This window comes from Argopecten irradians, chromosome 6, assembly GCF_041381155.1.
Source record: "Argopecten irradians isolate NY chromosome 6, Ai_NY, whole genome shotgun sequence".
NCBI lineage: Eukaryota > Metazoa > Mollusca > Bivalvia > Pectinida > Pectinidae > Argopecten > Argopecten irradians.
The window spans coordinates 25,112,386-25,126,804 of record NC_091139.1 but is presented as its reverse complement, the minus strand read 5'-3'; the positions used below and the strand labels follow the sequence as shown (position 1 = coordinate 25,126,804).

Below are 14,419 nucleotides of genomic sequence, written 5' to 3'. Positions count from 1 at the left end.
GTTGAAAATGTTAAAAGTGAAAGTAGGATACGAAAACAAGTCTTAGTAGTTTTACAAAATGAGTATGGCGGACCCAGAAACAGTGGAGATGGAAGTAAGCCTTTTCCATGCAATGCGTGGACACAAACCTGTCGGTAAGTAATTATGTTATCTGCTTTAACATTAAAGGACTTAATCTTCCCTGTTGTACACGACATAGCAACATATATTGCATATATATTTGAATGAAATGTCGCTTGATTACACCTGTTGTTGAGAAAAACGTTCGAGTTATTTCCCCTGGCCTGTATAGCAAGGCTTGACGTTATGGTAAGTATGCATCCATGCAGGATACTGTTATTTGAACAGAAAAAGGAAATGGTTGCAATAAATATGCAGACATCTATGAAAGATGTTAGAAGTAATGAGGTAATTTAGCATCCTGTTATTTGAAAATAAGGAAAATGAATTACATGTAATATAATTTAGGCAAAGCCTATCAGAGAGTGCAGCAGCTAATCCATTCTTTCGTTTGCTGTTTATTTAAATGTGTAACTAAAAAGAAATATGCCAGGTTAATAAAAGGTTACAACGACGAAAGAGTAATCTCCCCTGACCTATCAGTCTTATCAATATTGAAATGTGTTTTGTTCCGTTGATATCTGCCGGCGCAGCCTTTGATGTAGAACGAATAACCATACCCTGCCTCCACTCCGGTTCCCGGCAGGGTATGAATTCCACCCCGTTGCCGCTAGTGTTGCAAGCCCCGCTGTGATCCACATGCGCACTTTGAGACTGATAAAATGATATTTTTCGGGTAATATCCTTATGTAACTGTATTGTTCTGATGACTAGGATCAATATTCAATTCACAAACCTTTCGATTATAATGTTTCATCAACTATTAGTGGTAAAATCTAAGGCAAACACAGCACATGTATAATTCTGTTCAAATACGCCGCCATGTTTGATTTACCGGAAACCGTGACGAAATGAAACGCTCAACAGGTAAAATATGTTTAAAAGTTTTAAAAGCCAACAAACTCAGAATAAACATGGTGGAACTGAACAAATGTAAGTATTACTTAGAATTTAGCGAAAAAGAATATTTAAAATTCATGTTAAAAACTTTGTGACATTATATTTCTTTCGTAGTGAAAATTTGTAGGTCATTCCATATATGGTACTAGTTGCCATATTTGGAGCGCGAGACTTTCTAACGAAAAGCATCATGGCGGCCAAGTGAGCCGTGTCGGAGATGTGAGCCAGTCAAAACTGCTTTAAAACATAATTTAGACATGGAGGTTGGTAAATAAGTAATCGTTTTATGTTTAAAATGTTTGATATCGTTGAATTTAATTACAAAATCACATGACACACGTGAAATGCAACATTTTCACCGCTGGATGTTTTGCAACACTACGGTCAATGGGACGGAATCGTAGCTCTGGCGACGACCATCTGTCAGAAATCTTCCGTCCGTCGTTCAGAGCTACGTCATCGCAGCTACCTTTGATGTAGCTTGCGGGTGCGAGGGTTACCGTCTTACTTTCTGAAGCTGGGCTGTCATTTCATGAGCTGTGGTATTTTTTAACGAAAATTTAAGGCATATCTTCTAAATCTTCCGTCCTTAAAGCAAGTAATAAACGTTGTGAAATCTAATAAACTTTACATTGGTGTTTCGTTTGACTTGATAAGGCAAGTATTTGTTGAGAAAAACAGTTTTTATTCCCAGTTCATAGGCGTCTCGCGTGGTGTTTAGTAGTGTAAAGAGGCAGTCATAAATCCTTCTCACTTATAAATCCTTGGTTTTGTTTTTTTTAGCTTATTTGGGTGCGCTGAATAACTGTACTGCTAGAAACCATTTATAGAATTATTAATTGTTAGAATGTCATAGCTTTGCTGAATTACTGGTATTGAGTTTATAACAAGAAGAACAATATTGAACACAGGATACTCCTACTTTCACTTTCTGCAAAAATATGTGACTGCAGCTACAAATTATATCTCAACTTCATTCTCCGTTGCCAGGCGGAAAATTCCAAAGCAACACTGCTCACGTAAAACAGCTTTTAAGTTAAACATTCAGGACAAAATGTAATTGTTAGATTCAGGTAAGAATAAATTGGAAGGTTTATCTTACACTAATGTTTTCATTTTGAATTTTACCAAGCGTTACTTGTTTGTAATCACGCGAGAGTATGATTTTGTAATCATGCGAGAGGGTGACTTTGGATACTGTCTTGGGCGATGCTGGATCTTGTGTTGATTTCCAGTTTTCGGTTTTTGAGAAAGTTTTCCAACTCTACATATATTGGATGATTTACATAGAATAACGTTACCGAGACACCTCTATCACAAGAGTTCGCTGCGCTCTCTATTAAACGTTACTATATTTCAGTACTGACTACTGTCCAGTAAAGGTTTTGTGAATTTTGTAAACAATAATAATGATAGCAGAATCTAATTATCAAATTAGAAAAATACCGTACAGTGATGTTTCTTATCAATTTTACTTTTTGAAGTTGCATACAGTATGCATATCAAACCAATATGGCTTTTAGTTTTAAAATGGAAATGCAACACTTACTGTGTTTGATACATAGTTTTGCAGACATGTTAACATTCATAATACCGATTTATGCGGAAGTCTACTGCATTTTAGACAGCAATCTTTCGCCTGCTGCTTTGATATTTTAATCTTCTGCTTTTTGCAAAACATCGTTTTCTCTTCTAATTTTTGATAGTGTATTGGGGGCCATGGCTAATACAAAATGCCTACCTGACAGAGTTGCACTGGCTTGATAATATTAGGTATACAAAAGAGGTGTGAACAATACCGCTTTAGAGTAGAAATATCTACCTGGTTTTGATGACCAGAAGTGAACATGTCTGTAATTTTGTAGGGTTATAAAAGATATTAGCTTACCATTGAAGGCCCACTCCTATACCTTTCTGGAGCAAAATTTAAATGTTTCTAAAAAACATTTAAATGTTTCTAAAAAAACATTAATAACAAAAGAAAATACATATACATGTACATGGCCCAAGATCATGTAACAACACCAAACATATGCAAGATTCCCTGCATAATATATAATAACTATGTAGATTCATTTCAGGGTTTGCCATAAGGCGAAGTGATAGTCAACTACCATGCGGTATTTAGGATGATGGAAACAAAAGACAACCCGTGGTGTTATGAAAACTAACATCTTATTTATTTTCATTAATTTTTTCAGAAGATGATGATAAGTGTAGTATTAATGATAAGTTAGTAAATTTTGCGGCTCTACAAAAAATTTCGATCTCGATTTACATTCCCATTTTAAAAATGCCGTTTCGGAAAGGTAGTGGGCCTTTAATACTAAATATACATGTACACCTATCATTTTAATCTTCTGAACAATGGAAGTAATTTAAATCAAATATGAATTTTCATAACATGGGTCATTTTTTTGTCCTAATTCCTGCATGTGACTATCAGACTGCAAAACAGAAAAAAATAAATCTTCATTGTAGACATAGACACAGGGAATCTAGCATTTCTTTGTTGTTGTAACCTCATCTTAGGTCATCAATAGAAGTTTCACTATTACATAAAGATAACTTGAACATACCAGGTCACAGTCTCCAAAAACATACAAGCAAGGTCCACAGCAACATATAGCATAAACTTCATTCAGTGAGGTCATCCATAAATGACCATAGCTGTTAATAGCTGTTAATTGAAATAGAATATGAAATATAATCAACTGACTCAGTGTATATATCTTATTGATTTCAGGTGTAAATCGACATTTCCAGATGCTGGTCATCCATGACAAATTAAACAACTCCTTCAGCAGAAAGGTCTCCTCCAAACAGATTTGGGATAGACTGATGACAATGTATGACCTCACAGCTCTGGTGAGTATAGGAGTCAAAAGACTTTTCTCGTGTATATCAATATTTCATTTTCTATATTCATCTTAAATTGTTTGCATTGATATATACACATAATATTAAAATAATGTCACTTACTCAAGATGTTGCTTTTGTACAGTAATGAAATATGATGTATATCATATCTATTGTAATGTAAGTGGACATGTATACATCCGTATTTGCAATTTTGAATATGATTTATCATCAGACTGAATTATCTGCTGTTAGATTATAAATTATGATATAGAATTATTTGGATGTGTAACAATAATAATTAATAATAATAATATAATTTTAATACCAGAAAGATGCTTATGAGGGGAGGGGTCATGATCATAAGTACCAATTATGAATCAGTATATGTACATATGTATACCATGGCCCTTTCAGACACATACATGTACAGAAGTACTTAATCTTAATATAAAAAGGATATCTGAGTCATAATTCCAGGTGAAAATATTTCTTTTTTTTTTGTAATTTGAAACATGTTTGTACATTTTCAGAATGAATCAGAAATATTGCCATTTCCCAATAAAGAGATAGACTTTTTCCTGCCAGATGAAGATTTTTCAGACTTAAAACAAAAGGACTTTCCACGGTCACTGTCTTCTGCACATAAATCTCAGGATGACAGTAGAAGTGACAAGTCTGATGCCTCATCCAAGGACACTCATGTATCAGGTAGGTTAAACTTAAACTGACAACAGTCTCAATGATTTAATTTCTTTTGCCTTTCAATTATTTTCTGTAGCAAATAGATATTTTCTGTTTTCATGTACCTCATCCATTATCTTTAAAACTCATTGAATTGTTAAATTATTACATTATTAGTATTTATATAGCAAAAAAGACACAAGGCATAACAAGATAGATTTGATTTTGTGTCTCTATGATTTGTCAGAGTTTCAAACTAGGGGGAGATAATCCATAATTACATTTCTCATAAAAAGTGGTGCATTTAATGTTGTGATTAATTATTAAAATATTCATTAAAGAATTCATACCAAATATGATTTCTTTTCAGTTTCCAAGCAAACAAAAGCAGACAAAAATGAATCGAAGCCAGAAAACAAACATACCAGTAATGTAATTCATGCAAATACGCCTGAAAACTCTCCGAAGCGAAAACGTACAAGACAGACACATTCTACACATACAAGTCCAGCTACACCAGAAGTGCCTAGCAAACGCAGACGATGACCAGGGGAAATAACTGTGTATATGGGTGCATGTATATATGTGTGAGTGGTGGGAGTTATGGTTCTTGATGAGGAATCGGCATTTTATGATTTATTTGTTAGTGATAAAAAGTTATTATAATATGAGAACATGCTGACGAAAATACATTGTGGGAGACCTGTGGATGATTGTACTACACTATGATACACTTGTGTTAGGTGTAGCATAGTGCAATCGATAGTGGGTATCCAATGAGGATATTTCCATCTAAGTTTGTTTTAAAATACTGATGAGTTAAACCTTTTGGTGATAATAAATGTTCAAGTACATTGTCATATAATTGAAATATATCGGTAATGTCTTTTTGGAGAAATCCATGAATTTGTTTATTGAAAACATTAACGGAGACCGTCCCTTCTGTGACGTCATACGTTTGTTACATCGCTATCCGAATCCCGGCAAATGTATTTTATTTCCCCGTACCCATCTATGACAACTCGCTTCTGAAATCGGCATTCGAGCAAGTGTTTCGTCTAGAACCTTTTTGAGTGTTTACTTGAAGTGTATGAATCTAAAGGTGTGCCAATCGGTAAAAACTAACAAGGGTAAATGAATAACACAAAACTTTGAAAAGTGCTACGGATTCGCATATTTTTTAACATTTTCAGGCCAAAATTTAAGGGGTATTAGGAAGCAAATCGGTCATTATTTGAAAAATAATGCGGTGAGGTATACTTTTTATTGGCTTTTCGTATTGCAAATAAGCCAATCTTCATGGAAATTATACAAAATCGATTTTTCTTGAGATCATTTTTTCAGAAAAAAAGAAAACATGACTATTTTGATGCAATTTTTCACTAAAATTGGGTCCGAACTTAATTTTAAAATAACGATATTTCGTTTTATTGTGGAAAACCCACCTTATTGGATATAGCAATGAATTCTATATCACCTACTGAAGGTATGAACATGTTACAGGCATATTATTGATATGTTAAGGGATGCTACAGGGAGGAAATATCATTTATTTAAAAAAATCCTTAAAATCCGTATTATTAAGTCATTTGTACATATCTTTTAGCAACCCTGGAAGAAAAGTTAACCCATTGACATATGATTTTTATGCGATTTTTGTGATCAGGGTATACCTAAAATCAAAATATCAAAAAATGAACGAAATCCATGAGAGGAAACCAGAAGGGACGCTCTACCTTAAGGCTGTTGTGATATTGTAGTGGAAGAATTAATTGTATATGAGGAAAGTGAGATCCTAGTAGTAAGTGTATAGTCTGAAAGCATACGTCATGTGTATATGATAAGAGTGTTAGGGTATGATAAGATGTGTGTGATAAGAGAAGTGTACTTGTGTCTGAGTGAAACATTTTCATGATAATCAATAAAACATTTCCATTAAAATTATAAGTTTTAGATTTATTTCTAGTAATAGATTTTGTGCTAAATTCATGCATATGTACTCAGTATCATTGAATTATAGGAAAATGGGACTCATTCATGTACCACGTGATGCACGTCTAGCACATACAACAATATCTGCATCATAGTAAGTCCTAAGAACTAGTAATAAACTTGAATGGTCAAAATCAGTTATGTTGCTTACAGCTTGCTACCAAGATAGCTAGATAAAAAGAGGACCCAACAATTTATTGTTATTAGAGAAATAAGTTCCATCCAGAATACTTTATAAGAAAAAGCAATAACAAGTATCAATCTTCACATCCTCGATACTCCAGGGGTTCCTATCACTTACGATCCCTATACCCCTGGACTATCTCATAGTAAAATTGAAGGCAGCTCAGCGAAAAACATTTGACCAATCACATGCCAACAAAGATTTCCTTTGAAGACTACAGAGAGAGCGACGCCTAACATTTAAGTCACACAGTCGACCACAGTGTACCTTATACGGCTCTTTTGATGTACATCAAAGGACTAAATTACCTGTTCTGTTCTGTTGCCCCAGTTTTACTATGAGATAGTCCAGGGGTGTAGAGATCGTTGATGATTGGAACCCCTAGAGTATGAAGGATGCAAACTTCAAAGTCCAAGATGGCCCTGCGCTACATTGAATATGTCTGTATCCTATTGCGTTCTCACCACCTTTAACGCAATCAAAACACTGATCAATCTCTATATAACTTCAATTGACTTTGTCAACAGCAAAGATGGTTGTCTGTCGGCTATCTTGTTTTCCGAGCCCACTTCAAAAAACAAAAACAAAAAAATGTACAACTAGTATCCAAAGGGATTCTGTAAGTAAAAAGTTCCCCTCAACAGTTTCAGAGAAATAACAGTAACAAGAATTATCATTTGAATGACGAAGGACCACTAACGAAGCATCCATCTGTTTGATTATGGTGGCCTATACAAACAGATTAGTAATCAAACTTATTTCATGAAAATCGTAATCATAAACAAGTCAGTTAATTAATATCTTATTGAAGGTCTTTGCTCTTTATTTATCAAAATTGTTTTCGGAATAAAGGATTCAATGTGTGTTGTATGTTATATCCTGCTTTTCACATAGGTAAACTCGTCTGTCAATATTTATATATGTTGATATGACATAATTTTTTTATATATTGACAGACAAGTTTAATACCTATTCAATAAAGAATAATAAACTAATGGAAATTAAAACTAATTAACAAATTGCGGGAAACTTTGCTATGAATTACAGTATTCCATGTACTTCAATTGCTACTATATTGTCTAAAACACAACGAAGACAAATACACCAATTTAAAATAAAACTAATTAACATATTGCAGCAAACTTTGCTGTGAATTACGGTAATCCTTGTACTTCAATTGGGCAACTGTAACATAATGCATTACACAAGGTTCAGTGTTAGGGCCACTTTCATTTGCATTTTTAGGTCGTACCACTACGATTTGGCTGAAACTTGCCTGAAATGATCCTGACATGGTCCCAAACAAGTGTTGTTATTTCTCGGGATTTTGCTGAAACTTGCATGAAATGTTCTTGACATAGTCCCGAAAAAAGTATCGTTAGTTTCCGGGTCGATCCGAAATCCAAGATGGCCGACACAGCCGCCATCTTGAAAACACATTTTTATTTTTTTTCTCAAGTTCTTTCAGTGTTGTTATTTTTGGGTCCATCCGAAATTCAGCCGCCATTTTGAAAACACATTTTGAACTTCTTCTCAAGTTTGACCGGTGTGATTTAACTGAAGCCTGCATGAAAGGATCCTGATATGATCTTGAAAAAGTCTTGTTACATCTCTGGTTGATCCCAAATCGAAGATGGCTACCATGACACAATATCCAATTTATTACCTATATGACTATTGCCAATGCAGTTACATTTAAGGCCCTTGGGTCACTTGTTTGTAAATGGTATCTCTTTTTAAAATAATTGTAAATGTGTTTTAACTTAAAATATCAATAGAAAACTATTGCAAAAATGTACTGAACAGAAGAAAGAATGATTTAGAAGAAATAAAATATCTACACATCTCTGTCGGTCTAATCTTAGTTAAACTTGTAATTCCACGTCTAGTTTTAACGAGATTCATATATCGTAATCATCATCATCATCTACCTTCACTTCGTTTACAAAAGAAATTGTCCGTCCGTCCCCCAGAGCTCATATTTGCATAATATTTCGATGTTTCGTTTTCAAAATATCCCCATTTTGTGCATTTTGAGACGTCGTTTTCTGCTTTGTTCTTACCAAAATGGCAACGACATTGCTTGGCAATAAAATAAGGCTTTCTAAAAAGTACATAACGGAAAATTATGTAAATGTTATTGATTTCAGAACTGAAAGAGTAGACAATTTGGTTGAGAGAAGTCAATAGATGAGATCAGGAAAATTAAAGGGAAAAAAAAGTAAAAATACATAGAATATAAAGGGAAAAATATCAATTTCGGATACTTTTGTCCATTGACTGTGCGTTATCGCATGTGATCAGCCATTCATTTAATTGTTATACCCATCGAATCAAATCAGATGAGAAATACGTTAGCATCACCATATACACCAGTCTCCTGAGTTTTCGTTGGCCGTATAGTATATTGTCGCAAGTTGGTAATTGACGGGACCAATCGAACACATTTCAGAAAAAAATATACAACCGCTAAAAAGTCCAATAGTATACATTAGACTGTAACCATTTGCCAGGCCCCTGTGTATAGGGATATACTGAATCTGTTCTTATACTGAATTATAACCGCACAGGGACGTGATAGCCATCACAGCTGTTCAGCCGATAAGCTGAAACGTTGAAAAATGTGTTAAAGAGTCTCGTAAACATGTCAATTTGATTGATATAGATAGTAAAATTTGGACAATTGCTCCACGTGAATGGACAGCGCATACAAATAAGGTCATTCCATGACGAGCTAGCGCACGTGTCGCACGCGTTTTGCACTTGTATTATAGTACACGTTAGGACGACCAGGTACGTACCCTTACCAGAAGCTGTCTACATCGGTGACTGTCTGCAATGTCTTCAGAGTCGAGGTATTTTTCCCTGTGTATAGGGATATACTGAATCTGTTCTTATACTGAATTATAACCGCACAGGGACGTGATAGCCATCACAGCTGTTCAGCTGATAAGCTGAAACGTTGAAAAATGTGTTAAAGAGTCTCGTAAACATGTCAATTTGATTGATATAGATAGTAAAATTTGGACAATTGCTCCACGTGAATGGACAGCGCATACAAATAAGGTCATTCCATGACGAGCTAGCGCACGTGTCGCACGCGTTTTGCACTTGTATTATAGTACACGTTAGGACGACCAGGTACGTACCCTTACCAGAAGCTGTCTACATCGGTGACTGTCTGCAATGTCTTCAGAGTCGAGGTATTTTTTACATATATATTACATTATCTTATGTCTATGGACCGTGGGTTTATTAGCACTGAATTGAAAAGTTTGCACAAATACAGGAAAATCACCGTCTCTTGTACGTAAATACAACAACCGGCTAATCTATGTAGGATATAGATTTCGATCGGAAAATCATTGAAATATATATTTCCACAAAATTAGGCGTTTATATTGCAGTAAGAATATGTATGTTTCGTGAAAATTGATTTTGACAGATCCTTGAGAGGGAAGACAATATTCATCACAGGGGCCAGTCGTGGTATTGGAAAAGCCATCGCATTGAAGGCTGCAAGGGATGGAGCAAATGTCGTCATAGCAGCTAAAACAACAGAACCACATCCAAAATTACCTGGCACCATCTATACAGCTGCTAAGGAAGGCGAGTATCGGTAAAATAACAAAATGTCTGTATTTGGACATTGAGTACAATTTATTTCCGATGTGCCGCAGTAGACAGTTCTAAATCGAGATGAGGGGGTTCATAGTCAGTTCGGCACAGTTATGAAATGTACGCGTATTACTGTGATCACAGGTGTTCGTTTCTAATATAAACATAAGTATAATACTGGGTCGACCCAGTATTATACTTATACTTATATTAGAAACGAGCACCTGTGATGTGATGCTATCATGAAGTGAAAGTGATAAGAGTCTTGAGGTTTTTAAAAGTATATACATGTCCATGCTATCGCAATAATACTATGATTCACATAATATACTACGAGGGAAGCGACATAGAAGACCAATTTTAATTACATTTTGTAGTTGGATATTCACATGATTTAAATTACTTGATTGTTCATTATTTGAGAATCGTATAACCTGACGTACAATTTATCCAGATGAGTACAATAGTATTTGTATTTGTAGTGGAGGATGCTGGAGGTTCGAGTCTCCCATGTCAGGTAGATATCCGTTTTGAGGACCAGATAAAGTCGGCTATGGAGGCAGCTGTGGCTAAATTCGGCGGCATTGACATACTGGTCAATAACGCCAGTGCAATCAGTATGACCACAACATTGGACACGGACGTGAAGAAATATGACCTGATGATGGCGGTCAATGGGCGGGGCACATTCTTATGGTAACCAAGCAAATTCACGCACGTTCTTGTGGTAACTAATTAAATGCACGCGCGTTCTTGTGGTAATTTATTACATTGTAAAACCACTCAAGTTATAGTTACCAATTAAAACAACGCATGTTCTTATAGTAAAAAAATAAAGTTACTCAGATACGTTCTTATGGTAACTAATCAAAATAAAAGTCACACTAGCAAATGCGGTACTTTCCCTGAGTCCTGGCTATAGCGAAGTTGGTTGTTATGGTAACTAATTGAAGCCACGCACGTTCTTATGAACATTAGTAGTTCAGTATCCATAAATTAAAGAATGAAAACTTTTAATTAATATCAAAGGATTTCATGCAAGAATTAAATAAAATCACCACGTTTTTATTTCAGTTCAAAAATATGTCTCCCATATCTGATGAAAAGTGAGAATCCACACATCCTCAATATAAGCCCTCCTCTCAACCTCAATAATCGCTGGTTCAAAGATCATGTGGGTAAGTTTGCTCCAACATCAGATACCTTAAATATTTTCATTCATGATTACAAAAATATGTATAGTGACTAACCCTTAAGATTCCACTCTATATGTTGATGTTTTAGGATTCTGCATGCGGCGAAATGTCATTCTCTGCACGACGCACTGCGTCCTTGTTTGACGCATTGTCGCTCTCCGCACGACACATATCGTAACGTTCTTCTACAATGCTGTTGCATTTCTCACTGTGCTTTTAGGTCGCACTACATCATCAGTGTTTCGAGAACACAGGTCTGAGGATTAGAATCAATATGTACCTAACAGAGTATCCACACCAGTTTAGAGGTCCTAGGTGTCTAGATAAAAACCAGTCAGATTAATATTCTACATGGTATATCGTTTTTTGACCAATACATTTAAAAACGGTACTAGTACATGGATACTCTGGTGGGTTCGAATTTTCGAAATGATATAAAATAATTTGCTCACACTGTGTTTCAGGATCGTCTCGTGTCTTTGGACGACAAATTATCGCTCTTCAGACAATAAAACATGTATTGTCAATCATGGCACAACGTACTGTCGCATTTAAAACACGTGTGTAAAAAATCCTATCTTACAATGTACTATGCACGTATTTACAATGTAGAATAGGATAATTTACATACGTTTTAGGTCTACAATTGGTCTATGGTATTGGGCCACTCTGGTGGGTCCATAATTATATAAACTGTAACTAATTCTGAAACAATATGAAATCTATTTTGCAGCGTACACAATGGCCAAATACGGCATGTCGATGTGTGTTCTCGGTATGGCAGAGGAGTTCCGGTCAAAGAATGTGGCCGTAAATGCCCTTTGGCCAAGAACTGGTCAGTTGCTTGATTCATTTTCAAATTTTGCTAATCTTTGACCCTTCTTCCCAGCCAACTAAATTTTATATAGTGGTGTGTGCTTATATCCGTCAACTGAAGAGTATGTGGTTGTCTATTTTATAGCTATATACACAGCAGCTGTCCAAATGATTTGTGCCGACAATAAAGAGATCATCACCGAATGTCGCACACCAGAAATAATGGCGGATGCTGCGTACACGATTCTGACAAAGGACAGCAAGGCATATACGGGAAACTTCGCTATTGATGATGAAATTCTCCGTGATGCAGGGGTAAAGGACTTCAGCAAGTATTCATGTGTTAAAGGTAGGTTTTGTGATGTGGTGTTTTAGCTTACATTATGTAGGGCATTTTTCCTTTATACGAAAAGTATATACAGTTTTAATGTGTACAAGGAATCACGGGGACTTGGCACGATTGTTTTTACATAAAAATACACTGTTGGTAAAAAATGTACCAGGCCCCTGTGCAAGGAATGTATCATATTACATGTGCATGTAATTCAGAAGCGTGAGGTTAACGCGGGGATATTTTCACGATTTGGTGGGACACTGACCGAAGTAGTCATGAATATCTGACCCGTGATTAATCCTTGAATTAATCGTATAAATTATACATTTTAAATACGTAACAGAATCGCGAGTTCCTTCAAATAGTTTTTCCTCTCTTTTCGGAGGCCCACTACTTTTTCAAATAAAAAACTAAAGTTTACAAAGAGAAAAAACATATTTTAAGTTGACAACATAAGAATATTCATATAGATGACCTAAAATGAGGTGACAACACCAAAAAACAAATCGTGAAATATTTGCAGCAAAAATAATCGGCTAAAAATGTTTTCTATCAAATAGTTTCAATATTGTATAATTTGTTTCACAATCATTATCGTTTTCTTTGACAACCACACATCAGTATAATCATCCTCAATGCTCCAGGGGTTCAGATCACATACAATATTTACACCCTGGACTTTTTCATAAGGCAGCTCAGAGGGAAAAATCTGAACCAACCAAAGGCCAGCAAAATTCCTTTGGATAATACAGAGAGAGCGACGTCCAATTTCAAAGCCACACAGTCAACCCAATGTACCGTTATGCTGCAGTCCTTTTGATGTGCATCAGAGGACTAAATTACCTGTTCTGTTCTGCTGCCTCCAGTTTTACTATGAGATAGTCCAGGAGTGTAGAGATAGTAAGTGATCGGAAATCCTGGAATATCGATGATGCAGTTTAATTAGATCGCGATTTTATTATTATTTTTATGTTTTTCATTTTCTGATAGGTGGAAAATTATCACTGGACTTTTTTCTGGACGGAGAAGTACCCGGTCAGGAGTTAATACAGCCAGCTTAGAGATAGTCTTGGTGGTCAGTGTGGGAAATAAAGTCTTGTATTTAACCTATATCTTCTTAATTATTTGTGAGGTCATTAGTCTGCAAATGCCCGAAAACCCGTGTTTCACGTCTTGCATTTCCCAATCATAAACTTCTAGATAAATGTATGCAGGTATTTCTGTCCGTTTTACAATACCAATATTCGGCTTTTAGTACCATTATGCTTTGAATGGTTATGTAAAAATGACTGAAGCTAGGATTTAAACATTATGTCTATTCTGACCATTAAAGCGACAATTCAGTCTAAGAGTACATTAAAATTTTCACATGCATCGGAAACAAACCAGTTCTAATAGAAATCAGATTAGATGCTTTTACTGTGATAAGCCAGAAAAGCCCACTGTAGTGAAATTTATGTGAAATGTTCAAACTCGCTTACTGTCCGCCATTACACATAGTGGTCGGATGTCTTGTATGCCGAACCCTGTCTCTTGCCAGTGTAGTAGGGAATTTTTTGTCTAGAACTACCCAAATCGCGTTTACAGTAGTGTGTTTATACCTTATCAGATGCATGTTCTTGTCTAAAAAAAAATTCATCAACTTCTCAGTGGATGGTTATGTATTGCAATTTCTTTAACGTGCGTGACTTTGGCTTGAGTATGGGTACAACGTAC

General features: G+C 35.4%; 2 protein-coding genes across 2 annotated transcripts; both read left to right on the top strand.

The window, feature by feature from the left end:
* The first annotated feature begins 27 nt into the window (after positions 1-27).
* LOC138325426 (MRG/MORF4L-binding protein-like) lies at positions 28-6,504 on the top strand. The gene is made up of 4 exons (XM_069271086.1): positions 28-134; positions 3,767-3,888; positions 4,413-4,590; positions 4,934-6,504. Exons 1-4 carry the CDS (start codon positions 59-61, stop codon positions 5,107-5,109), a joined length of 552 nt encoding a protein of 183 aa, XP_069127187.1. The 5' UTR covers positions 28-58; the 3' UTR covers positions 5,110-6,504.
* Positions 6,505-9,378: 2,874 nt separating this feature from the next.
* LOC138325425 (hydroxysteroid dehydrogenase-like protein 2) lies at positions 9,379-13,813 on the top strand. The gene is made up of 7 exons (XM_069271085.1): positions 9,379-9,942; positions 10,185-10,348; positions 10,840-11,053; positions 11,432-11,535; positions 12,287-12,388; positions 12,515-12,718; positions 13,694-13,813. Exons 1-7 carry the CDS (start codon positions 9,926-9,928, stop codon positions 13,762-13,764), a joined length of 876 nt encoding a protein of 291 aa, XP_069127186.1. The 5' UTR covers positions 9,379-9,925; the 3' UTR covers positions 13,765-13,813.
* Positions 13,814-14,419: the final 606 nt, after the last annotated feature.